This window comes from Chanodichthys erythropterus, chromosome 19 (assembly GCF_024489055.1).
Source record: "Chanodichthys erythropterus isolate Z2021 chromosome 19, ASM2448905v1, whole genome shotgun sequence".
Taxonomy (NCBI): domain Eukaryota; kingdom Metazoa; phylum Chordata; class Actinopteri; order Cypriniformes; family Xenocyprididae; genus Chanodichthys; species Chanodichthys erythropterus.
The window spans coordinates 19208545-19235994 of record NC_090239.1 but is presented as its reverse complement, the minus strand read 5'-3'; the positions used below and the strand labels follow the sequence as shown (position 1 = coordinate 19235994).

General features: G+C 35.4%; 2 protein-coding genes and 2 non-coding genes across 15 annotated transcripts in view; all 4 read right to left on the bottom strand.

Moving 5' to 3' along the window:
- Positions 1–15411, bottom strand: part of snx29 (sorting nexin 29) — a 212957-nt gene extending 197546 nt beyond the window's left edge. For 10 of the 12 annotated variants that reach the window (XR_010892595.1, XR_010892593.1, XR_010892594.1 and 7 more), the window contains exons 1-8: positions 15253–15411; positions 12060–12124; positions 10086–10138; positions 9850–9974; positions 6102–6282; positions 3979–4049; positions 3617–3871; positions 2010–2364 (exon numbers count right to left, since the gene is read on the bottom strand). Coding sequence is in view for 9 of the 12 variants with exons in the window: in XM_067368585.1 (XP_067224686.1) it covers positions 2010–2364; positions 3617–3871; positions 3979–4049; positions 6102–6282; positions 9850–9974; positions 10086–10138; positions 12060–12124; positions 15253–15406 (1259 nt within the window). In the remaining 3 variants the exon portion in view is untranslated. Of the gene's footprint in view, positions 1–2009; positions 2365–3616; positions 3872–3978; positions 4050–6101; positions 6283–9849; positions 9975–10085; positions 10139–12059; positions 12142–12643; positions 13164–15252 lie in introns of those variants that run through there. The other 2 variants (XM_067368581.1, XM_067368586.1) reach the window with 2 other exon arrangements.
- Positions 15412–20956: 5545 nt separating this feature from the next.
- On the bottom strand, positions 20957–27186 carry rsl1d1 (ribosomal L1 domain containing 1). Its single transcript, XM_067369456.1, has 9 exons — positions 27112–27186; positions 26558–26697; positions 26299–26437; positions 25843–25991; positions 22150–22251; positions 21819–21912; positions 21556–21681; positions 21329–21475; positions 20957–21234 (listed from the first exon to the last, which is right to left on the bottom strand). Exons 1-9 carry the CDS (start codon positions 27184–27186, stop codon positions 21100–21102), a joined length of 1107 nt encoding a protein of 368 aa, XP_067225557.1. The 3' UTR covers positions 20957–21099.
- LOC137008368 (small nucleolar RNA SNORA55) lies at positions 21972–22103 on the bottom strand. Its single transcript, XR_010892795.1, has one exon. It is a non-coding gene; the product is annotated as a small nucleolar RNA SNORA55 (small nucleolar RNA).
- On the bottom strand, positions 26066–26195 carry LOC137008367 (small nucleolar RNA SNORA55). The gene has a single exon (XR_010892794.1). It is a non-coding gene; the product is annotated as a small nucleolar RNA SNORA55 (small nucleolar RNA).
- Positions 27187–27450: the final 264 nt, after the last annotated feature.

Here is a 27450-nt window from a genome sequence, read left to right as displayed (position 1 = left end):
TTAGGGTTTAGTGTTAGCTGCTTGCATAACTTACTACTATAGTAAATAAACTACCTTTTGTGGTCAGTAAGTATAAAAAAAATTATATTTTTGAGGTCTCTTAAGCTTACCCAAAGCTGCATTTATTTGATAAAAATGTAGCAAAACATTTTTTTGAAAATGTTTTGCTACATATTGTGAAATTTTAACATTTATTATTATCAATATTGATGGTTGTGTCAAAACAGTTGTGCAGCTTAGGGTTAGCTGACTCAAACATGAAAATGATGTCATTAATTGCTCACCCACATGTCATTCTACACCCGTAAGACCTTTGTTCACCTTCAGAACACAAATTAAGATATTTCTGATAAAATCCGATGGCTCAGTGAGGCATCTATTGCCAGAAAGATAATTCACACTTTTAGATATCCAAAAAGGTACTAAAAACATATTTAAAACAGTTCATGTGACTACAGTGGTTCAACCTTAATGTTATGAAGCGACAAGAATATTTTTTGTGCGGCACAAAAAAATAAACAACGACTTTTCAACAATATCTAGTGATGGCCGATTTCAAAACACTGCTTCGAAGCTTTACGAATCTTTTGTTTCGAATCAGTGGTTCGGAGTGCCTAAGTCACGTGATTTCAGTATACGAGGCTTCGTTATGTCATAAGTGTTTCAAAAATTCAATAGTTCACGTGGCTTCAAGCTGCGAAGCGGTGTTTTGAAATTGTCCATCACTAGATATTGTTAAAAAAAAACATTATTTTGTTTTTTTGGCACACAAAGAGTATTCTCGTTGCTTTATAATATTAAGATTGAACCACTGTAGTCACATGAGATGTTTTAAATATGTTTTTAGTACCTTTCTGGGTACATCTGAAAGTGTTAATTATCTTGCTGGTAATGGAGGCCTCACTGAGCCTTAATTTGTTTTCCGAAGATGAACAAAGGTCTTATGGGTGTGGAACGACATGAGAGAGAGTAATAAATTACATAATTTTCATTTTTGGGTGAACTAACCCTTTAATATTTTTGTGAAAACCATGATACATTTTTATTCAGGATTCTTCAATGAATAGAAAGTAAAAAAAAAAAATAAAAAAAAACAGAATTTATTTTAAATAGAATTTCTTTGTAACATATAAATGTCTTTACTAACATTATAAATGTCTGTAACTTTTGATTCATAATTCAATATTAATTTCTTTAAAAAAAAAAAAGTAAAAAAACTACTGACCCCAAACTTTTGAATGGTAGAGTACATGTGACATGTATAACAAGGACACATTAAAATAAAGTGTTATTATACCAGTTAATACAGCTATTTTTAATTAAAGTGAATTCAATTCAAGTCCCACTACATCCTGATGTCCCAACTACGTCCTAATGTAACACTTAAAGCAAGACTTTAGCGGTGTTCGAAATCCCCCCCCCCATACCCCCATTCACTATTCCCTACATTACTCCACTTATATAGTCCACTTGAAGGTGTGAATGAAAACGAGTGCGTGAATTCGGACAATAAGTGTGTGCCGAAAGTACTGCTGCTTTTTTGTGCTTGCCGTTTAATCATCATTTGAAATTTAGCAACTGGCAGCTCTAGTAGTTATGAAAAGATTTATCTTAAATTTTGTCATGAACAAAATGCATGTACAAACATGTACAAACCTTAATTAAACTATTTAATAATTAAAAAGGAATTTATACCTGTATAATATTACGCTGTACTCACATTGGACCAGCGGTTTGGAAAATGGAGGGGTGAATAATTCAGCTGCGGGCGCCATGTTCTGGCGAGAGACAGGAATTTATTCGGCACGACCCTCACAGTGCATTATGGGTATTCTCTGGCCATTAAGTGTACTTCAGTTATACACTGCGGTGTATTATGGGACTGAATGAGTACACTCAAAAATGTCCACTATGGTTTCAGGCACCACTACAAATGACTGTCCCCTCAAATAGTGCACTATTTAAGGGTATAGGGTGCAATTTCAGGAACAGCCTTTAAGTAAACTCACCGCTCCCCATTCCCATGATCCTCTTCTGGGGGCTCCTGCCTACTCTTTCCATAACTGTCATCCTCTTCCTCCTCCTCATTGTCAATGCTCTTGGTATCAGGCAGCACTCCATTCTGTGGAGGTGTTTCAGCCCAGCTCACAATCCCAGGCTCAGTCAGGCCGTTGTGAACGGGTGAGGTAGAGTCCGGAGGATCCAGAGCCTCCTCAGAACTCACGTGACCCACCGTACTCTTCCTGAGACTCCTCACAACGTCCACGCCAGCCTCGTCCTCATCTTCCGCACCCATGTCATCGTCAAAAGAGATGATGTTTGTGATCTTCTTTTTACGTCTACGCTCTTTTCTTAAACCGGAATCTAAAATGCAATTAATTCAATGATATGAGGGTGACTCAACAATGGAAACTGAATCTCAATCATCAATGGAATATAACAATTATATTTATTAGTAGCAGAATAGGAAATAAAGAACAGGAAATAAAACATTCATGAAAAAAAGTGCACAAACTGTATCTTTAAGGATACAACAGAATGTCAGTGGGGTAGTACCCATAAAGGGACATCTTTACTGTACCTTATTTACACTGAAAAGCTAGTCATAGCTGTACCTTAAAGTTTACCCAAAAACGACACAAAAATTCACCCTCAAGTAGTTCCAAACCTGTATGCATTTCTTTGTTCTGCTGAACAATAAGATATTTGGAAGAATGTCAGTAAAAATTCTTCCAAATATCTTCCTTTATGTTCAGCAGAACAAAGAAATACATACAGGCTTGGAACTACTTGAGGGTGAGTAAATGATGACAGAATTTTCATTTTTGGGTGAACTATCCCTTTAAAAGGTACACCCAATTTCGAATTTAAAGAACTGGTTTGATGTAATTCTGAAGAAAATCAGGCCAAAACAAAGTTCACTTGGAGTTTGTTTTGAGAGTTTGAAACAGCTTTGCTCCGGCTGGTAAACACCTGGTTTCATTGGTTCATAGTGATTACATGATAGGTAGGTGTGTTTTGGGGCAACATTTTCATTCCTTTCGCTTTCAGTCTGTCGAGGTCAGACGCAAGTAAAAATATGAACACAGTGGAAAGCTGCTTTATAAAAGAAATTAATACTGTAAAGCTGTTTGCTTTAAAGCAATCTACTGTTAAAATTGCTATAAAAATAAATGTGTAATGATGTGGAGTGCTAAACTGCAGCTTGTGCAAACATATCCACATCAATATTTGGATACTTTCTTAAATTCTGTGTTTGTTTTGTTTTTGATAGAAAAGCTTGCAGCACATATTTACATATTCATCTAAACTCCGCTCTCAGTAGTGTGGGCGGCATTGGGATATTCGCCAACAGTGCACCACTGAAAAAGTATTTCAAACTTCATTTTACCCCTAAGCGAAAAACAGAAAAGAACTTCACAGTGAATATATAGTGGCCTTAAGGGTACATATTACTCTCTGGTACAAATACACCTTGAGGGTAGATAAGGTACAAAGCTGTACTTTTAAGGTTACAACCCCAGTGGCGAGCTATCGAACCCCTAAAAGTACAATTCTTGCACTTTTTATTTTGACAGTGCATGTGGAATTCTGCTTTAGTATGTGACTCAAGCACCTGCAGAAGTGCTGCGGGGCAAGACAGGCAGTGGGTCTGATGGAGCATCTGAGCGAGGGATGAAACCAGGAACCACTGCAGTGGCAGTACCGATTTCCCGCAGAAGCGTGCTGACACCTTGAGTAGACTCTTTCCACAAACTGCTCATGCCCTGCGTGGACTCTTTAAGCAGGTGGGAGACAGACAACCCCCCATGGGCCTGGCCATTTAGGTCCGTGTTGTCAATGTTGATGGCAAACAGGATGGAATTGAGCCCTGTTGACACATAAACTGAATTGACACAAGGAAGGATGCCCAGCTATACTTTATAACTTTATGCTATCGACCAGAAGCAAATAACAAATATCTTATTTTAATATCACCTGCAGCCATAGTGGGCAGCATACTGGCTCTCTCCTCATCTAGGACAAAAGCCCAGTCTTCATAGAAGGCACTGTATATGAGGGAGAAATATCACCATTATTAAAGGGTTAGTTCACCAAAAAATGAAATTTCTGTCATTAATTACTCACCCTCATATCGTTCCAAACCCGTAAGACTTTCTTTCATCTTTGGAACACAAATGAAGATCATTTTGATGAAATCTGAGAGCTTTCTGTCCCTCTGTTTACAGCTACGCAATTACCACTTTGACACTTCAAAAGGCTGTCTGAATTAAGGCTTTTATTAACATATAAACACTGATCAGTGAACATAAACAGAAGCTCAACCGAACCCGTTTGACACGCGAAGACAAACGTCTTTGGTTCTTGCACGTCAACCGAACATGCTTGAGTTTCCGTTCACCGCAACTGATGTGTGAGTTGATGAATGTTTATTTGTAAATAAAAGCCTAAATTCAATCTGTTCATCATATAAAGTGATTGAGTCTCTTCAGAAAATTTGGACTAAACCGCTCAATTCAAGTTGTATGATATATTTATGAACTTTTTGAACCGGTCTATGCAGGGACAGAAATCTCTCAGATTTAATTAAAAATATCTTCATTTGTGTTCCAAAGATGAACGAAAGTCTTACGGGTTTGGAATGACATGAGGGTGCGTAATTAATGACAGAATTTTCATTTTTGGGTGAACTATCCTTCACACAAGCTGGAAGCCTTAAAGGAACACTCCACTTTTTTTGAAAATAGACTCATTTTCCAACTCCCCTAGAGTTAAACAGTTGAGTTTTACCGTTTTCAAATCCATTCAGCCGATCTCCGGCTCTGGCGGTACCACTTTTAGCATAGCTTAGCATAGTTCATTGAATCTGATTAGACCATTAGCATCTCGCTCAAAAATAACCAAAGAGTTTTGATATTTTTCCTATTTAAAACTTGACTCTTCTGTAGTTACGTCGTGTACTAAGACCGACATGTGCAACATACTATAGGTTCTGTACAGGAAACAGAAATGATTAGTTCACCTTCTGAGTCTTCAGGTCCAAGTCGTTCATTCATCCCGTGACAGCCCCATAGGCTAAGACTTTGCAGTCTGTACCAGAAGCAGAAATGATTAGTTCACCTCCCGAATCTTCAAGTCTGAGTCGTTTGTTCTCTTGTCACGCGACAGCCGTATTGGATACAGAAATGACATAATAAATTTCCAACTTTACTTACAAACAAGCGCATAGTTTTTTACTCTTACAGTTACATGATGCGCTTCTGGTCTCAAATTTCTTACAATTTATACATATGTGAATTTCTGTCATGATGGTTCATTTCCATAACATTGAATGTGGTAATAAAGAGTTGGCTGTCACGTGATGAACAAACGACTTGGACCCAAAAGACTCAGGAGGTGAACTAATCATTTTTGTTTCCTAGATCGTATTTTGTATTTCATTTTTCTAGGAGCTCATTGCTTCTACCTTAAAATTAAATGCCAACAGTATTTGTAAATTAATTGCACAAATTATTACATTATTTGCTAACTGCATTCTTCTAATATTGTAATTTTGACATGCATTCTCTGTAAAGCTGCTTTGAAAAGATATGTATTGTGAAAAGCGCTATACAAATAAATGTGAATTGAACTGAAAAATTGAATTAATCATTTTGAATGATTAGGATCAGGAGGAGAGGTAAACTAACAGACTGCATAGCCTGAAACCCCAGCCAAGCAATGAATTAATTATTTCCATTTCCCATAATCTGGCTTTGGCTGCATTATAGTTTTTTCTTATCCGAAATGTGATCAACATTTGTTAAGTAGATGTGTTGGAGAATTTGCCTATTAACCTGTAGCATTTTAATTATATTCTGCAGAAATTAAAGAAATGAACAAAATGATTTGAAAAAAGATTTGTTCATTTTGCTGAACGAGATTTGAAAGATCTAAGTCAGTAAAATGATCCAAACTTCCCATCACTAGTCAGTTTTCCATTTAAATAAGTTGGATCTGCGTCACTGGCGGTGTAAACGGGGCTTTACTGATATGTAGTGAAAAACAATGAAAACAGGAAGGAAAACATTCACAACCGAGAATCATGGGTGGGTCTGTACCTAAGGCGGGCATTATCTGCAAGCAGCATGTGCAGATAACGCTCTAGCGAATGTTCATTCAGGGCACAACGAAGCCATGCCCGACCCCGGCCCATCTCAGATGTGATATTCCGCAGAGAGTAGAAGCGCTGCAACTCATGACGGTTGAGGTGCTCCTTCACATAAAACCAGAACGTCAGCTCTGCAACACACAAGAGAGTCTGTTTGAACTGCCACAGCCATGTTCTCAGTTCCACATAATAGAGAAGAGAGATAGATAATTTCACAGAAGTTACATAATGAGGTCATTTTGTAAACCAGAATTTAGGAGGTAGAGAAAAGTTCAGCGATACTTATTCTTAAAATCACCATGGTTGAGAGAAAAGATTTTTTTTTTTTTTCTCTATTCATATTTCTTTGGAAATTTTGGATTTTTCTATCCGTTGCTGGTTTCAACCCATAAATGCCTCAGTTTAGACCAAAAGAACATTTTGCTAGTGAAATAGTTCAGCTGTCTGTATGTAACCATTTTTCAAATGGGGTCACTCAGGGCTCAGGTGGTCATACTCGTTTGACATTTACGTAGGGCAGGATAGAGGGTGGTGCAGCCTAGTGGTTAAAGAAACCAAAAGGTTGAGGGTTCTGATGTGTTCATTTCACTTGCAAAATAATGATGTAAATAACTTGCAAAAACTTTATTAATAATAGCTAAATAAGTGTTTCCCACAGGATTTTGTGAGACTATGGGGGTGGGCCTTGATTCCTCTAGGGGGTTATCTCGGGGTTTGCATGGCAACAGACTATATTCATGCTTTTGTTTTGCCATAGTCATATTATTTATATATGTTTGGGCTCTGTGAGATTTCTTTTCTATTTTATATTTTTAAAAGAAGGTGGGTTTTTTTATATATATAATCACCAAGGCTGTATCTAGTTAATCAAAAATACAGTAAAACAGAAATATTGTGAAATATGATTACAATTTAAAATATCTTTTTTATACATATTTTAAAATGTAATTTATTTCTATGATGAAAACGTTACTACTACTAAAAATCGTTCTAATATGCTGATTTGGGGCTCAAGAAACATTATTATTAACAACGTTGAAAACAGAAAATAAACAGCATTTATTTGAAACTAAAATGTTTTTGTAACATTATAAATGTTTTACTGACACTTTGGATCAATTTAATGCATCCTTCCTGAATAAAAGTATTATTTTATCTTATTAAATTTTAAATTTAACCCTTGTGCATCCTTATGGACATTTTTGTCCATTTCAGTTTTGTTTTTTGTTATAAGTGTGCCTTTGTTAATGCCATCTACATGAATTTTGGCTCAGGTGTTTATTTTTATTGGAATTTTAATATTTTACCCTCATTTCCTTCAAAACATCAATTTTACCCTCTGTACAAAAAATACTCACACTTAGGACCTTAAGGACAAAAATGTCCACATTGAAACCCATTAAAACTGCAATTTTTTAACCCAGGGCCATTTGACTATAAAATGATACAATATTTGCAAATAGGCATTCATTCTATCGGCAAGGCTTCAAATTTTACATTTTTACCATTTTTTACTAGATTGTGCCATATTTTCAAATTTGGCATATAAAAGAAATACTCGCTTTATTTGAGTTTTCTGCTTATGCATATTATAGTCTATGATAAAGTCAATTTGAAAAATAATGCAGCTATAATTGTGTGGGTATACTGGTAAGGATGTCAGAGTGTAGTTTGCAGGTGTTTACTGAAAATTTCATTTGTGTAATTAGTTTGAAAGAAATTATATCATACTGGCAATCAAAAATCCCACTCCATGTATGAGTCACACCCTTGGCAGGGTCATAGGGTCATGTGAAAACTATGAAAAAGGTCAAAGAAGGCTTTAAGGTTCTTCTTTTTGACCAAACACGCATCTTAACCCTTGATTGCACTTTTTCACTTGTTATTGTTTTTGTACGGAGATAAAAGTTACGCTTGAATTTGAAGTAGACGTTCAGAAGCCGCTAAACACATTATTTTAGTTTTCACCACAAGAAAATACTGATTTTTTAGTCTGGTAGATTTTATACAAAGTTTGAGTTCACACAGGTGTCCTCACAGCCAAACCTATACATATGTGGTGCTTGAGGGGTTGATCATTTCATTGTTTGAAGAGACGTTACTCAGCAGAGGAAGCTCTGAAACTAGTGTTGCCCACTGACACTGAGCACACAGGTGCATTAGAAGCCGAGGATGTAAAGAAACCGATTTGTAAAGTGTTAAAATTCTGAAAATGAATGAATGTTTGGTATCTATGGATAGAACAGATGCTGGTTAAAAAATTGACATCAGTGAAAGTGGAAAAAAATATTAATACATCATATTTCTATGACAGTTTTTTGGCATGGACATTTTTGTCCATTTTTAACCTAAGTGTTAGTTTTTTAAAAAAATTGACACTACATAAAAAATATAAATGCCTCAAAATTAATGTTGTTGTTCTTCATTGACCCACCCAAGAATCTAATAAGCAAAGAAAAAAAATTCTGCTTAGCATTTAGTTTATGAAAATTAACTACTATTTTTATTTTTTTCATAAAAAAACACCTATGGCATTATGTAAACAAACCAGCATTTAAAGGGTTAAAGTTCTTAAAATTAATGAATGTTTGGTATCTATGGATAGAACAGATGCTGGTTAAAAAATTGACATCAGTGAAAGTGGAAAAAAATATTAATAAATCATATTTCTATGACAGTTTTTTGGCATGGACATTTTTGTCCATTTTTAACCTAAGTGTAACTTTTTTTTTGAATGCACAAGGGTTAATAATTTGGTAACACATTATTTTAGGGTCTTTTAACTAGTTGCTTATTACTAGAATATTGGCTGTTTATTAGTACTTATTAAGCACATATTAGTGCCTTATTCTGCATGACTTTATTCTACATTCTTAATCCTACCCAACACCTAAACTTAACTACCTTACTAAGTATTAATAAGCAGTAAATTAGGAGTTTATTGAGGGAAAAGTTGTAGTTAATAGTTTATATGTGTTCCCTATACTAAAGTGTTACCTTTAACTGTATAGTATTAACTATTGTGCAACAATAGAGGGGAGGAAAAAACATCCTCAAGATAAAACTTGACACAATAGGTTATGCAAGAACTCATTCAAGGGTGAATTTTTTCAAGCGTGTTCAGTTTCGAGCACAGTTCATCAAGTACATTATTTATAATATTATCTCAGAATCTTATAACATCATTCAAAATCCCCACTACTTTCTGGATGACAATTAACTTTCTACTCTACAAAAACTAAAAGTACTCACTCAGCATTGATTCATAGTATCACTCTTAGTTTTGCTGTTAATTTTAAACCGCTCAAAACCACAGCAGGTGCAGAGACTAACCTCAGAAAAACCTTGTTTCTCTTTTTTGCCATTTTTATAGGGCTTGTTGCATAACCATCTGGTTTCATAAACAGTATCAGCACCTGGTTTTCCTGTATGCGCACTCATAAGCATCTGTTTCCTCTATGGACAACCCAAAGAACCACATGTGTTCTTTGTTACTAGGGAAATCTCTCAGGCAATGTCTCTCGGGGGTACCAACTAAGACAAACTCATTAAGTAAAAGAGTTCACTGAGTAAATGCTTAGAAAAACACTTATTTTCAGCATGTTCTTTCTGAGAATCATACATTGAATAATATTGCTGGTTAAAGGCTGAATGACAGAAAAATAAGGTCTGTAATTTGATGGAATCAGTTACAGTACCTGCTTCAGTTTTACTGCTAAATCCAGCAGCATGTTTAATGGCAGCTGCTGTGAGGGCTAAACCGCGACTCTTCCTCAAGCCGTGTTGAAGTACTGCTTCAAACTGGGCACACAGGCATATGACTCTATGAAAACAAACAGCAAAGGAGGACAAAAAATTAGTGAAATAAATAGAACTTTGCATAATGTTATATATATCATAAATAGACCATAATTAGATGGAATATTCTTCTCACCTGCTATCAGAATCTGAGGCAATCTCCTTCCTGCCACCAAAGCGAATTTGGCACTGAGAAGATAATAATGTTTAAAGCAAGTGAGGTTCAGTCTTTAACATTAATTGACATTATTATATTACAAAATACTTAACATCATTCAAACAGTTGGAAATGCAAAACTTTTATGTGCAATATATATCTTCTTCAAAGGCCCATGCATCAGCACCTGGATAAATATTAATATTTAAGCATCTGATCATTGTTGCTAAACTCACTAAATACAACAGCTGGTGAATGGGAGAAAAAACAACCCATTTTCTGCATTCAAAATAAAATGACGGCTCAATAGGGCATGATGTAGCAGCGCAGTCTTCGTTCATACTGACAATAAAAAAAAACAAAAATTTTATACTTTTTGCTAGCCCAGTATATTAAAGGGGTCATGAACTGCATTGTTCTATTGTTTTAGAATGTTTCCTGTGGTGCACTTATAATGATAGTATGATTTTCACATCAAAAATTCATAATTTAGAGATAAAAGGCAATTTTCCTACCCTGTCTGCTGTGAGTCTTCAGTGTAAACGCCCAATGCTATGATTGGCTAATATCTTTGCATATGAAATAGTTAAGTATTACATGTTTAACTCTCTCGAAAACTTTTAGCACATTTTTACTCTTACATCTGTCAAGGTTAACTAATCGTGTAAAGTGTTGGCAAAGATGAATGCAGTGATCTCGTCATTGCAACTCGATTTCTGCACACTAACGAATGCTTTCATAACTAACCATGCAAACACACTGTATATAAGAGATCCGTTGATTATTGATTATATTACAGATTATTAGAACTCAGTCACTGATAAACTCAAGCTGTTTGATTGACAGCTCCAGCACACAGTGTTTGATTGACAGCTCCAGCAATTGCAAAGGGAGCGTTCTTTGATCGCTTTCTATTTATAATGTAATCATAGTTTAAATAACAAACTATTTTCATCCTACTAACAGAAACAATGTAAAGTTGACCGTTAAGTCATCACTGGTTTGATTTACTGGCACATAGACAAAGAATATTTGACTGTACTGTACTTGAATCATTACAAATCAGAAGTCACTGGTCATAGATTAGGCATTACAATTAACAAAGTTACTTACATGTTGTCGCATTACTGTCGAGTCCATATCGTAAAAGTCTGTTTGCAAAGCCTGCTCGAAAATCACGACTGATTTATTAAAGCATCCACAGTGAAATGTGCCGCATAATAATAAGTAATGCTCAACTGAGACATTCACATTGTTAAAAATAAATAAAGTATCCACATTCCTAGCATTCGGATCCTTTGGAAGGTGTTATTTTTAGTCCAGTGCTCTTCTCTCTTCCTCATTTCACTAACATCAGTGGGCGGGGCCAAAGTTGCAATGGTGAAGTAGGCATTGATTTTCTTCTGCAGAGGCGGTCTTTCACCTATCTATTACATAGGCACATTCTAGGACGAGTTGTTTGCTGGGCTTTATAACATTAAAAGCTGTTTTTGGACTAACAAGGAAGTTTTCAGTTCTGAAACTTACAGGATATTCTTATTGTAAGGGTAACACTTTATTTTAATGTGTCCTTGTTATATGTATTTACTATATTATTAACTATAAATTAGGAATAATTACATGTAACTGACTACCCTAACCCTATAGTAAGTACATGTAGTTAATTATTATTACTCAGTACTTAAATGTATAATTACACTGTAATAGGGACACATTAAAATAAAGTGTAACCAAAATTAGATTTCTCAGTTCCTTTAATACAGATAGTTTTACATTTGTATGATGTTACCAACACTGAGCAAACATCATCCAAAAAAAGGGGATCAATTCTCCCTTGGCCTGTATTATAACAACTTCTTTCCCCATTGTTCTAAGCCAGCATTGTCAAAGAGGAAGTGTTTTTGTTCTCAAAATAAACAAGTTATCATACAGTCAGTGTCAATGTCACCTTACCTGCTTAACTGCATCAAGAAGTCTCTCTAACAGGTTTTGTCTTTTCAGGTCATTTTGCTGTGCGCCTGTAAGGTACAGTGTCCTGAAATATTACTAGTTGAATTAACCTCACTTAACAACATAAACACACATAAAAATCAGTGCATGAAATGAATATCAATGATTAACATGTGACTGCTCACTGCACATAAATAGATCATGCACTTCATAATGGTGTAAGCACTGTCAATTTGAATATATCTCATGTATGCATGTGTTTATTTTATATATATATATATATATATATATATATATATATATATATATATATATATATATATAAAAACAACAGATAAAGAGTAGTTGCAGCTACTGTAGACATATCTATATCTATCTACCTGTGATACTTTTTGGTCCAATCGTTTACTTGTTTAAAGTATGACATATTCTAGCATTTACAAATTCCCACCGCAATGACACTGACTGAATGTTTTGAAACCTCTGGCTACCTAACAAACAATATTTTTATATAACAGATACATATGTTGCATACAAAAAAAAACTATTTAACAGCATGAACCCATCACCTCATATTTGCAACTCACCGTTCATTCTGAAATTCCAAATCAAACGATTTAGCAAGCGACATGAATCACAGTTGAGTCGGTCCCTAAAATGTTCAGATTAATCCCAAGAGATGATTAACAACATTGTTTACATTTTGCGTCGTTCTCCATAGTTTCATTTGCAGAGGAGTTAAGCGTCAAAATACAACCGAGGCCTAGCTCAGACAACACTAGCACTTTAAAGCCGTTTAATGCATCACAACTAAGAAGACGTTGTTTTATGGAGTATCGTAAGTGTTTACTATTCAACATGAGTGAACTGATTCTACCTAGCTAAACTCTTGTATCGTTATGCTAACGGGAGCTCGCTAATACCACTGTACAGCGCTCGTGTCAGTCACATGACATTGGGTTAGTGTCACGTGACAGCAACATTGTCACGTGGGTCAAAACTACTAATAAATAATACAAATATATATGTATTTTGAAGTCGTTCAAAGGTGTTTTTGACTGAAAGTCTTATTTAAAGGGACGGTTCACCCAAAAATGAAAATTGTCATCATTTAGCCTACTCACCCTCGTGTCGTTCTCTATAATTTTCTTTCCTCTGTGAAATACAAAATGAAATGGAAGGATTAGGAAGATTGTTTGGAACTTACAACCTTCGTCGCCTTCACATAATTGCATCTTTTTTTTCCAGAGTGAAAGTGAATGGTGACTATCATTGGGCAGATAGAAAAAAGTCATACATTGTTTGGGGGGAAAACATAAGGGTGAGTAAATAATGGTAGAATTTCATTTTCATGGGTGAACTGTCGTTTTAAACATTTATTGCATTATTTACATATAGGCTACTTATATAATAAGTCTTTATAATTGAATTAACACTTTTTAATTAAACAAAGAACATCAATCTGTACTGGCTTTGCATTGATACAAATGTGTAGGAAACTCTGACCTTTTGGACAAAGCATGTTGAAAATAGTTTACATTCACAGATTATTCTTACACCTAAATAACACAGAGATGTTCACTTTTAACAGTCAGAAACCATCCTGTGTTCAAGTCCTGTATTCATTATTAGTGTATCCAGCAGTCCATTTCAAATTACAATGAGAATTTTATCCAGTCTGCACAGAGTAATGGTGAGATGATGTGCTAGCAGTGTTTTCAGAGTCTGCTGCTGTTATACAAGTTCCATGTGATCTCCTCCATATATGACAGATGTACACTGGTAAGCTTGTACTGTCTTTGTGGTAACCAGCAATGTGGTGCCTTCCTCAGTGGAAGGAAGAGGCAGGTTGGAGTTGTAGTGATGCTGATTCAGTCCATCTGGCAAATCGGTCGTAGGTTCATCCATATCTTCAGATTGCTCAGTGACATCCGAGCCTCTTTCGCTGTCAGATGTCTTTTGTTCTTGACCTATCGCTGTGTGATATTTCATTGACTTCATAAGGATTTGTTTGCCACATTATAAGACACTGTATACTAGTATAAGAATAGTTATAGGCTATATATAATTTACAGTGCATTAAAAATGAAAAGAATCTATATTACATATTATTATATTACGTATTCTTTTTTTCATTTGTAATAGTGTCATAAACATGAAAACAAATACAAGCATGCCCAGTGTGCTAAAATTTGGACAAAACTGTCTGCATTGACACAATAGGTCTTTAAGCAATATACCTTTGCTCATGATGATGGGCTTACAGGTTTTTCTGCGTATAACTCGCAGAATAATGGTCAGTGCAGTGAAAGCTCCCAGGAACACAAAAAACACGATCAAAATGAAACGTATATTTTGATTCTTTTCAACTTCATTTTCTGGTACTGAAAAGGACACAATGAGGCACTGAATAAGAGACTGAATCATAAGACATACATTGTGGACTTTGACACAGTGCTGTTCATAAGTTTTCATACCTTTTGCAGAATATTCAGAGTTTGATATTTAAATGATAATTGGAGATTATTGCATTTGGTATTTTATTTTGTACTGCCCTGATGACACTATTCAACAGATACTTTTTACGCATTTATATTTACATACATATATTTCACAGGACAAAATGGTTCATTTGTTAACATTAGTTAATGAATTAACTAACATGAACTAACCATGAGCAATACATTTTTTACTGTATTTGTTAATCTTTAAGTTAAAAAATACATAAGTTAATTGTTTGTTCATGTTAGTTCACAGTGCATTAACTAATGTTAACAAATACAGCTCTTGATTTTAATAATGTGTTAATAAATGCTGTAGAAGTACAGTTCATTATTTGTTCATGTTAACTGATGTAGTTAACTAATGTTAACTAATGAACCTTATTGTAAAGTGTTACCTGCAAAATAATATAACCTTGATTTTTAATACACAAAAGGATAATTTGTGTATTTGGAGTTAATGAGTCTTGTAGAAAATATGTATATATTGAATATATAAATATTGAACATTAAATAATGTTATGTAGCCTCTTCAGGGCAGTACAAATTTTAAGAATTTGAAAAAAATGTACTGATTCTGCAAGGAATATGCAAACTTATAGCTGTTACTGTTATGTTTTTCCATAAATTATGTAATGTGCTTGTTCTTAGTCTAAAGTGAAAAAGTTTTAAATCAGAAATAAAACAATACTTACTTGAGGTACAAAATGTATTGCAAATATTTGGCGGGGAGTTGCATCTAATGGAACAATGTTGACAGTCCTCAAGAAGTCCATCGTAATAATAATTCTTTTGACATTTTCCCTCAGCATAAATAATCATGTAAAACAGCCATATAAAGAGAAGCATCTTCCACTGAGGTGTTGGAAGTCACTGAACCTACACAACAGCCAACATTTTATCAAGCCCCATATGTAAATATGCCTTAAGAAGGGGATGTCCCTGAGCTATCTACACTTTTGTGTTTTACATTTGGGATCAGTTTAAATTTTAGTCACATTTTCTCATGACAAAAACTGAAATATCCTAATCAACCAAATTAATAATGTAAACTACACCAATTAAGCCAAGCGTTACATGTCATTTACATACTACTTTTGTTTAGTTGAATAGCTTTTTATACAACTACCATTTGTTTTATCTTAATACAATCTTAAAGATTCAACCACTGGAACCTTTTCAATGCACAAAAGGGGGGGGGAAATGCTTTTAACTGCTCACTGAAAAAAGTTTTTTCCATGGCATCGCTGGGAAAACCCCCTTTTAAAGCCTTTATTTTTTAAGATTGTTGTGACCTTGTTCTTCTTTTTCAAATAAAACAATAATAGATTAATAAATGTTCTAAAATGATTTTAATTGCAGAAGTCTGTGTACATAACAAAATGTTTTCCTGATATTATAAACACAGATACAGTCAAACCAAAATTTATTCAAACACCTTGAACATTTCATTCATTATTACAGTTTATTCACTATAGTTTTTAAAAAATGGTAATAAAATATGACAAGATCTCTGAGTTAAACTGTGTCAGAAAAATTAATCTAATTATATCAGATAACACTTAAGCAAAACATGGTCAGATAAAAAATTTTGGTTCCAAATTTTTATCAATTTTACTGGTAGTCCACTGTATGAAGAATTTTTGTGTATATTGTGTCACAGTTTACTTTATTTTGCTATCCTCACTTACATAAATTAACTATAGTGTCCTGCACCCATTAGTGAAAATATATCAAAAATGTCTGAATAATTTTTGGTTTGACTATATATAGATATATAGATGGATAGATCGTCAACATATTAGTAAGAATAACAAAAATACACAACCAGCAAATAATAACAATAAAGCATATTTGATTAGTATATTATATAATAATATTATCAAAGGTCTCATCAGTTCATAGGTCACGCATTAGCAAACTAACAATAAGCAATATTTTTAAAGCGTTTATTCATTTTTGTTGATGTTAGTTGGTAAAAATTGAATTGTTTGTTAGTTCACAATGTATATACTATTTTGGATTTTAAAAATGTATTAGCTAATGTTGAAATTACCATTGACTGATAAACAAATGCTGTTGAAGTATTGTTCATTCTTAGTTCATGTTAACTAATATAGTCAACTATGTGAACAAAAGAAATCATATTGTATAATGTTATCATATAGAAAAATATTTTAGTTTAGTTGGATTAAAAGAACAGTATTTAAAAATATTTATATATGAACAATTATACAAAAATATAGCCAAACACTGATGATCTTAAAGATCTATAAAGCATTTCCAAAGTCATTTCTAAGCAGCATGGATGCAGTTGTGTAGAGGAGGGTCTTCCCGCAGAGCACTCTGGGAATAGAGATTCAAATCAGAACCTGACATTGAATGTTGAGCAAAGTTTGCTGTGTGTGTGGTACAAAAGATAAGTCTTATTTGGTTCTCTGTCCTGGCCAATAGGAGTCCTCCTAAAGACCAGAATGCTATAAATGATTAACAAAGCCACACGTTGCACGATCATTAAAATAAAAAAAGATCTTGCTTATAGATGATAACATGGAAGATGGCTGGTTTCCATTTCATTATACAAGTTTGTATTCATTAAAACAATTTTTATTGGGTATTACCTGTATGTTATATCACTAAAGGATTTCTGTTTAGGTTGTTGGTCGTCTCGGTTGGATAGAAGCTCATGGCAATGGTAACAGGTTGATCTGCTCTGGCCATGCGGTTTGCATGAGAGCCTTCAGCCTGAATGTTGATTCTTCCATTTCTCCTGAGGGAATTCCTTAGTCCATTGGAGAGTCTGCTGGAGACTTTACGCATAACACCTGAAATTCCTTTGGTGCGTTTGTACTGAGCAATGTCATCCTCCAGCTCTTCAGGAGGCACTTCAATATTACCAGTGTACCAAAACACCCACCAGATAAGGCTCAGGAAAATTATCACAGCTCCAGTGTAAATTAAAAAGTCATGGAAAAAGATGTCCCAAAACACTCCAACCAGGAGGACAAAAAGTCCAAAAATGTCATGAAAAACAGCAAACCAAAACGCACATTTACAACGTCCAACTCCTGGATGCTGTTTCTCCATATCCGCAATTATATATTAGCGTCCTTTTTATTGAAGTATATCACTAGACTTCCGCTCATCTATTCAGATGCATCTACAGAAAACTACAGTGCTAAAAGTACACACTGCGTGAAACATGACGCACACCTGTACAGATGATGTTCAAAGTACACTGAAGTGAATAAACCTTAATGTTCAGCAGTAAACCAATGCTTTTATCAGAATCACAAACCTGAAGATAAATGATTATCAAAACACAACACATGAGCGATAGGTAAGATATACATGTTAGCATGAAAGTTTTCCATGTGATCTCTTTGATCTCTTATTTATCTAATTCTAGATCATCTGCCTTTTGTGTTTCACATGTTCTTTTATGATCAATGTCCAGACCACACCGAGCAAAGCAAACATCAGCCCAATTGAAAGACACAATGGGCCCACTTCATCATTCACAGAGATTGTCTCTCTAAATTTACTACCAAATAATCCACTAGAACTGAGGATTACCACCAAACCAGAACTCAATGCAAGCCCTCCAATGATCAAGATGACGATGGGTTTGTGGTAGTAAGTCCAACAACTGGGGTCTCTGGGTACAGGGTCCTGAACTGGAATTGAAACAGTCTGCGGAGTTGCATCTTCACTTAAATCACACTGAGCCACAGAGTGCATCCTGACTGCCAACAAGTACACTTACAAATCTATACTTGCACAAAAAAAGAGAGAAAAATACACATAAGTTAAAGGATTAGTTCACTTTTAAATTAAAATTTACTGATAATTTACTCACCCCCATGTCATCCAAGATGTTCATGTCCTTCTTCAGTCGAAAAGAAATTAAGGTTTTTGATGAAAACATTCCAGGATTTTTCTCCATATAGTGGACTTCAAAGGCCTCCAGATGGTTGAAGGTCAAAATTACAGTTTCATTGCAGCTTCAAAGCATTCATGATCCCAGACAAGGAATAAGGGTCTTATCTAGAGAAACCATCGTTCATTTTCTTAAAAATTAAGATTAAAGTTTTAACCATAAATGCTCATCTTGAACTAGCTCTCTTCTTCTTCTTCTCTATTAGAATTCCAGCAGTGTAGACACTGCTAAGTGTATTACTGCCCCCCACAGGTCAAAGTTTGAACTAAATTGTCATATACAATATTCTAGTGCAAGTGTATATGACAATTAGTTCAAACTTTGACCTGTGGAGGGCAGTAATACACTTAGTAGCATTTACACTGCTGGAATTCAAATAGAGAAGAAGAAAAGAGCTAGTTCAAGATGGGCATTTATGGTTAAAATGTATAAAATTGTAATTTTTTTTTTTAGAAATTGAGCAATGGTTTCTCTATTTCTCATCTGGGGTCGCTGTAAACTGTAATTTTGACCTTCAACCTTTTAGGCTCCATTGAAGTCCACTATATGGAGAAAAATCCTGGAATGTTTTCATCAAAAACCTTAATTTCTTTTCGACTGAAGAAAGACATGAACATCTTGGATGACATGGGGGTGAGTAAATTATCAGGAAATTTTAATTAGAAAGTGAACTAATCCTTTAATGTCACTCACTTTGTACAATTTTGTTATTTTGTTTTTGTCACTTTGTTTATAATGTCTTTCTGAAAGTGATAGTTCAGCAAAAAAAAATGAAAATTCTGTCATTTACTTACCCTCATGTCATTCCAAAACTGTCTTTTACTGGGGAACGCAAAATATAAATGCTTGGTTAATCTCCACTGGAATGGATGGACATAATGAACACGGAGACATTTCTTTAAATATACATGTTGTTCCACAGCAGACATTGTAGTTTTGAAACAATATGAGGGTAAGTACACAATTTTAATTTGTGGCTGAACTATCCCTTTAACAATATAATCTAAACATTGCTAATAGCATCAAAAACAGCTTTTTACTTGCCTTCTGTTTGTATTCTGAGACCAATTGGTTCCTCTGGTTGTAATCAGCTTCACAGACATAAAGACAATAGTCTCAAAAGACGGTTCAAAACATCTTTCTTGACCAAAACAGGTAATTTAAAAAACAAGGGACTTACACTCAGTGACTAGATGACCATTGCCAAACCAAGAGGAAGAACTCACAACAAACACATGTGAAAACACCGGTGTGAGCAGGAACAGCAGTACAAACAGAGGAGCAGCTGGTCCAACACTTTGTCTAGCTCATCAAATGCATGTAATTTAATACATCCATTACACAGACCTCCTGTAAACAGAAGGTTGTAAAATCAAAGCTGACAAACCAGATACTGACTTCATTTAAAGGGGACCTATAAGGCCCCTTATACAAGATGTAAGTCTCTGGTGTCCCCAGAATGTGTCTGTGAAGTTTCAGCTCAAAATACCCCACAGATCATTTATTATAGCTTGTCGAATTTGCCTGTGAGCAAAAACACACCTTTTTGTGTGTCCCTTTAAATGCAAATGAGCTGCTGTTCCTGGCCGCTTTCCAGAAGAGGGCGGTGTTTTAATAGCTCACTTCAGTTGCTCAACAACAAAACTGGAGAATCTCACGCAGCCAAAATAACAAATGTCAGTAACGGTGTTCAGCCTTACATTGTTCAAACCAAAGTCGGACACTGATGGAGAGACTCAGGAAGAAGTTACATTTAGAATGCATCTGGACATTTCTGAATGGTTAGTGAATAAATTTCTATAGTTGGTGTGGAGTTGATTTAACTCATCAACTACCATGTTAATCTTTTGTACAAATCCAGCATTGAATTTACCCTCATTTATGAAGCAGTCCGGCGTAAAATGACAGCATGGTAACAACACTCTACTACAACTTTTCTCTAAAGCAGCCCAACATGGCCTCACCCCCTCTGTTGCGTGTTCTCAGGGACGCTCACCGTGATTTTGCCAAGTAAGACATGTTCCTGGATCAACTTATTTTGTTGATCCTGGAACAACATTCCTGTCTGAAAATGTAGTCTTAATATCTACCCCTAAACCTAATCCTACACATAACTTATCTCTAAAATCAGAGGGGAAATATAGGTGAATAACATTGCTGTAGAAGCACTTAACCCTGGTTGCAAGCCTAAACTTGACAAACGGTAAACTTGTCCCTCAAATCTGATTAGTTGATTGGAATGTTGTTCCAGGATCAACAAAGATGTTGATCCAGGAACATGTCTTACTTGGCAAAATCACGGTGACCACCAGGCTGTTGAAAAAGCTCCTTTTGCAATGAACTTTGATTGTCGTAACTTTGCAGATGGTGTTTATGCTCTAACAGAAACATTACACACTAAAGTAAAAAAAGTGAAAACATAATCACCCCTTTAAATGAATTCACAAAAGCCATCAGATTTAGAATTCTTTTAATTCACTTGATCTGTCAGAACAAATGTTCACAAAAACCTCATAAACAACCATGTATAATACAAATTCTTGTTATATATATATCCACGTAATTTGTTGACAGGACGAGAAAGCTGCACATTAATTGCATTTCAGATTTTATTTGTTTTAGCTTTTCTTTTCAGGTCAGGCTCTGTGACCTTGGCCAGTTTTTTGTCTTTTACAGTTTTCTTAAGTCCTTTGCCAGCAGGCTTAGGTGCTTTTTTCAATCCTTTTTTGGATATGCCCTGTAAAAAAATAAAAATATTACACACAACACTATTATGGCATTAACATCCATGCAGTGTAAATACTGTTTTTACTAAATGTGCAGACACTGACCTCCTGTTTTGGCTTTTTGGCTGGCGTCTCAATTGGCACCAGCTGTGGTATTTCCTCCTCTTCACTGTCTATATCTTTCTCAGTTTCTTTAGTGATCAGCTCTGATTCTTCTGTTTTCTCATTTTCTTTCTTCCTCTTTTGTGCTCCCTAAAAAGGGTAAAGGGTAAACCTAATGACTGCTCATTTTTTGGCCACATATCTGTTTTGCCTATGTTAAGCAACTTCACCTTTGTTAAACGAGCTTTCTTCTGGGCCTCCTCCAACAATTGAACATGACTCAAATCAGAGGTGTAGATGGGCAGCGCAACTGAGGTCTCACTCTTCAAATGGATGATCTTTATGTTTGTTCCTGTCTGTGAGGGAAACAGATTTAAGGTTGTAGGTCAAAAAACTTGAACAGAAACAAACATCCCAATAAATGAGTATCGAATGATACCGCGAAAAGAAAGTGGGCTGGTTATACACAAAACTCTTTACTCGCTCTACTCACTGTTGCTAACTTTGATGAAATAGTGGAAACTGCCGTGATCACATTCTCAACTATCTCATCTGCCGTCATGCCAGAATGTGCTACACGTGCCATGCTGCAAAGGTAAAACACACAATCAGGGCAACTGAAAACATTTTTGGAAATTTGGAAGAGAAATGTTTCATAGTTTGTAGAGACAAGTTCCAACAGACGAGGAGACCTGTCTGGATACACTATGAGTTACTATCGCACATTTTTAACCCATATCCAGCAGCATATGGAGCAGGAAATGGTTTGCTGCAGTGCTTCTACCTACTGTAACTGTATCAGAGAAAATAAACAATATTCATACCAACAAGAGCCTTTGTTTGAGACACTGATGGTGGTGCCATGAATGAGGCGTTCCATGTATCTGGCCAGATGTTTACTCTCTAGATTCACAGACAGAGGAGACCTGACATAGAAGCAGAATTTCAATGAACGTCATTCAGAATTAACATTGGGGGGAAAAAAAGACCATTGTTTATTGTCAATAGTGTGGCAATATTATTCATACAGCTCACAAAGACATCACTTTCATGAAATCAAATCCACATAACAAACTTGAACTTGTTGCAAAATGTGTGTGGGGGAAATCTTTTACCTTAACATGAAATTACAGATATAATAAAAAAATTTGCAGATTGCAGAACAATGATACACATTTAGAAGCAGACTTTTATCACTTGTTTATCGCTGATAAGAACAAACTAAAAAATATAGCTGCGAGCAGCGATGGCGGGCCCAAGCCCGGTGGCACCGCCACCCCGGTGGCTTCAGGGCAACTGTGCACAGCGGGCAATAGGCACTTAAAACGGTTAAACATCAAAGGACTATGTCAAATTCACTCCACATTTACTGCACTACAAGGTGCCGCTATAGAGCCCCTCCTCCCTGCCCATTTTCAAAGGATTACATGTGCCAAGTTTTAACATTATTCTGATGAATTTTGAAGCAAATCAGGTAAAAATAAGAGGGTGATCTCAATGTATGCTGAAAGTGACACATTTTCTGCTTCCAGTTGGTGGCGCTATGACTTTGAATCACAATACTCAAATCCATGTGATCAGCCTTGTACAACGAAGACTAAGCCAAAGTTTCATCAAAATCAATTAATGTATGCAGAAGTTATAACACTTTGTTTCCCTTTTCTTGCCATAAATTCGTTGCCTCGCCACGGCCAAACCGTTTGAGATATCCAAAATCCGTTTGCAATTAAACAACTTCAATGTGTTAGCAACAAGTTAAAAAAAGCTTGGTGTAAATTGGATAAACCCTGTAGGAGTAGTAGTATAAAATTCATAGCCTGTTTTTTCAAAAAATTAACATTCAAACCAAAATAGCTGACTTCCTGTTGGTCGGAGCTAATGAATGTAAATTAGAAAATTGTCCGGCTTGATGAGAATAATATGTGTACCGAGTTTGGTGACTGTAGGAAAAACTAACCCCCACTTTTGTCAAAAGGTGGCGCTACTGAGCCCCTCCACCACGCCCATTTCTATGGCTTTGTCCATGTCTACTGGTTGACAATATTGATGTGTGTGTCGAGTTTCATGCAATTTGAAGCATGTTAAGAGCCTCAAAAACACTCAACAATATTATTACAGTTTGACCTGTTGCCATGGCAACAATATTTCAAATATCAAAAATCCTGTCATAGGTCTACATCTGCTGTGTATTGACATTACACTGATGAAGTTTGAAGCAAATCAGGTAAAAATAAGAGGGTGATCTCAAAGCATTTTAAAAGTGATACACTTCTTGCTGCCATTTGGTGGCGCTATAACTTTGACTCACAATAGTTACATCCATGTGATCAGACTACTACAACCAACACACTCCTGAAGTTTCATAAACATCAATCAATGTATGCAGAAGTTATAACACATTTCCTGTTTCCCTTTTCTCGCCATAAATTCGTTGCCTCGCCACGGCCAAACCGTTCGAGATATCCAAAATCCGTTTGCAAATAAACAACTTCAATGTGTTCGCAACAAGTTAAAAAAAGCTTGGTGTAAATTGGATAAACCCTGTAGGAGTAGTAGTATAAAATTCATAGCCTGTTTTTTCAAAAAATTAACATTCAAACCAAAATAGCTGACTTCCTGTTGGTCGGAGCTAATGAATGTAAATTAGAAAATTGTCCGGCTTGATGAGAATAATATGTGTACCGAGTTTGGTGACTGTAGGAAAAACTAACCCCCCCACTTTTGTCAAAAGGTGGCGCTACTGAGCCCCTCCACCACGCCCATTTCTATGGCTTTGTCCATGTCTACTGGTTGACAATATTGATGTGTGTGTCGAGTTTCATGCAATTTGAAGCATGTTAAGAGCCTCAAAAACACTCAAGAATATTATTACAGTTTGACCTGTTGCCATGGCAACAATATTTCAAATATCAAAAATCCTGTCATAGGTCTACATCTGCTGTGTATTGACATTACACTGATGAAGTTTGAAGCAAATCAGGTAAAAATAAGAGGGTGATCTCAAAACATTTCAAAAAGTGATACACTTCCTGCTGCCAGTTGGTGGCGCTATAACTTTGACTCACAATAGTCACATCCATGTGATCAGACTCCTATAACGAACACACTCGTGAAGTTTCATAAAGATCAATATATGTATTAAGACGTTATAACACATTTCCTGTTTCCTTTTTCTCGCCATAAATTCGTTGCCTCGCCACGGCCAAACCGTTCGAGATATCAAAAATCCCCTGGCAATTTTTAATCATCAGTGTCTTGACTTCATGCTGACCGAGTTTGGTGGCGATCGGATTAATCGTCTAGGAGGAGTATATCAAATTCCAGAGCATGCGTTTTTCAAACAACCCTTAATAGCTGACTTCCTGTTGGCGTGGCGATTAACTTAGAGCGCGAAAGTTGTTCGGACCGATGAGGTCTATATGTGTACCGAGTTTCATACTAATACGTGCAAGCATGTTTAATATATGGACCAAATTTTCAGACTTTTTTCAAGGGGGCGCTGTCGAGCCCCCCTGCCACGCCCGGGTACCAGCCTCTCCGGCGTCCTAATGGCCGCGGATTCCAATGTGTGTGCCAATTTTCAAGAGTTTTTGAGCATGTTAAGGCCCCCAAAAAGCCCCGGAAGACGGAAAAAAAAAAAAAAAAAAAAAAAAATAATAATAATAATCCTTAGAAGAACAAGAGGGCCCTGCGCGAATTTTCGCTTGGGCCCTAATAATCCTTAGAAGAACAAGAGGGCCCTGCGCGAATTTTCGCTTGGGCCCTAATAATCCTTAGAAGAACAACAGGGCCCTGCGCGAATTTTCGCTTGGGCCCTAATAATAGGCTTAATGATAGGCATGACTACTTTTCAAAGCTCCAGACGTGCAATAATTATCTTGATGTTCTTGTATTGATGCATATTGTTCATTTAATCAATCTTAATTCAAACTGCCTATATCTTTTTAGTAATCCTGAAGACATCGATTAGCTTTAGTTTAGTTTGATTAGGGTTGGAAAAAAACTGAGAATTGAGAAACTATAAAGCGTACTGTATAGTAAATTTTCAATCATAAACATGATCACAACTTTGCTGAATATCCTGTTGTACACAATCTAGCACATGCCTTCAGTTCAACTGACAGTCTACACTTTTTAGCAAGTAAAATGCCTTTTAGTAATTCTAAATACATCCCCCTTCAAAATGTGGTACAAGTGTCTTTTTGCTGTAAAATCTTAATTCAAGATTAACACTTTCTGAACTGAAGCAACTTGGGTTCACTTGGTTATCCATACATCATTTGTTAAATCATACAAAAAAATGTGAGTATTAAATATGATATAACAGGCTTGTGGAATGTATATTTGTATATCTTTCAACATTGTACTGCATTCCATTATATGTTTTTCGCCCACAATAAAGCCGACAGAGCTATAATCATAAAACTAAGCATTTAAATATCTAATGGATGCAATACATGTCAATTCTGACCTATTTTTGTGAACTAGTTTTGTTGTGCATTTAAATGCAAACTTACTTCTTCCTTAAATAGAAATGTTTCCCGATTTGAGAGGGTAACCTGCGTCGAATGCGTGCGTCTGCCAGAAACAAATCAAAGTTGCCTAGCAGTTTTTTCTTGGCTTCAAATGGCTTATACTCAGTTTTCAACATCTTGAAGGGAATCACCTAACAAGAGAAAAATTGATGTAAACGTATTTTAGATGTTCCAGTACATACTGTCATATAAAATAGACCTGCTTGGTTGTTTCAAAGTTTGTAGAGACAAGCTCTAATGGAGAAGGAGACTCGTCTGGATACACTTTGAGGTACTTTAGCACTTTTTAACCCATGCCCAGCACTGAGACAGAAGGACAGGGTTTGCTGAAGTGCATCTACATCTGGTAAACTAATAATAATAATAATAATAATAATAATAATAATAATAATAATAATAATAATAGCTAAAAGCATTGCAGGATTAGACCAATCATACCTCTATGACACGTTTGACCCCTCTTTCCGTGAGTAACTTCTTGTAGAATCTGCGCGTCTGTTCTGTGGTCATGTTGGGTTCATCTTTAGTGAAGAGACACACGTCTCCTGATTCTGTTCTCAGCGCGTTGGGTAAAGGACTGTAGGGCAAAGCATACTTATTAAGAGCAGTAACATACTGAAGTCAATTAAGTATCTCAGAAATAAATGACTGGATTCAATGAATCAATAACTTCAAATTTCCCTTTAAGAAAACTTACATGCGAATGATTTGCTCCTTCTTAGGGATTTTCCATTGAGTAAACAGTAGAGAGACGACCTGGCCCTCATTCTGGAAAAGTTTCTGGGACGAGGAGTTGCTCTTTATATATGCCTGTAAAGCCTGTACAGCCTTCTTCACCTGTAATACATGTTTTAACTAAATTAATCGTGTTTTCAACAGTAGTAAACCTAATATTCAACGTCAGAAACAGCCATAGAATCAGTCATTGTCATAGTCATGAACAATGTTAACTTCATTGAGCACAAGCACATATATAAAACGTCAAAGCAAACTAATTATATATATATATATATATATATATATATATATATATATATATATATATATATATATATATATATATATAAACACTAAACTTCGAGAACTTGGTTGCTTAGCTTGTAAAACGGTTAGCCAACTTGCAGCCTTGTTTGACAATAGATTTTAACAAGGTAACGTTACCCACCCAATCGTAAATATACACACCAAAAAAAATGTATAAAACACAATAAATATTTGAGGAAAAGAAACTATCAAATACTGCTCGTTTACCTGAGACCGATCGAGAACCAATTCTTCTCGTGGCGACTCCATGTTGCACGTGTGTAAAGTAAGCACAAGGCGCATGCGCATTTTCCGTAAACGTTACATAGACTTTTATTTTGAAAATGTATTAGGTAGTGGGATGCTTAGATACTTTTCTGCAGCACAACAAAACTTTTTTTTTTTAATCCAGGCCTATTTTTAAAATAAAATAAGTTTTACAGACCTCGAAAACGGATGGTTTAATATATTATTCTATTTTTTTATTATGTTACATAATATTTATAATAATAATATAAACTGATTATATATAATTTAAAACGATTAGTAAACAGTTCCCTAGATTCT

Bases quoted from the DNA above. Each gene is read 5' to 3' on its own strand.
- rsl1d1 (XM_067369456.1), bottom strand. From the start codon at position 27,186: ATGCGCCTTGTGCTTACTTTACACACGTGCAACATGGAGTCGCCACGA. The intron at 26,698-27,111 runs GTAAACGAGCAG...CATGTATTACAG, and splicing joins TGGTTCTCGATCGGTCTCAG to GTGAAGAAGGCTGTACAGGC. The intron at 21,235-21,328 runs GTCAGTGTCTGC...ATTTTTTTACAG, and splicing joins CCAAAAAGCCAAAACAGGAG to GGCATATCCAAAAAAGGATT.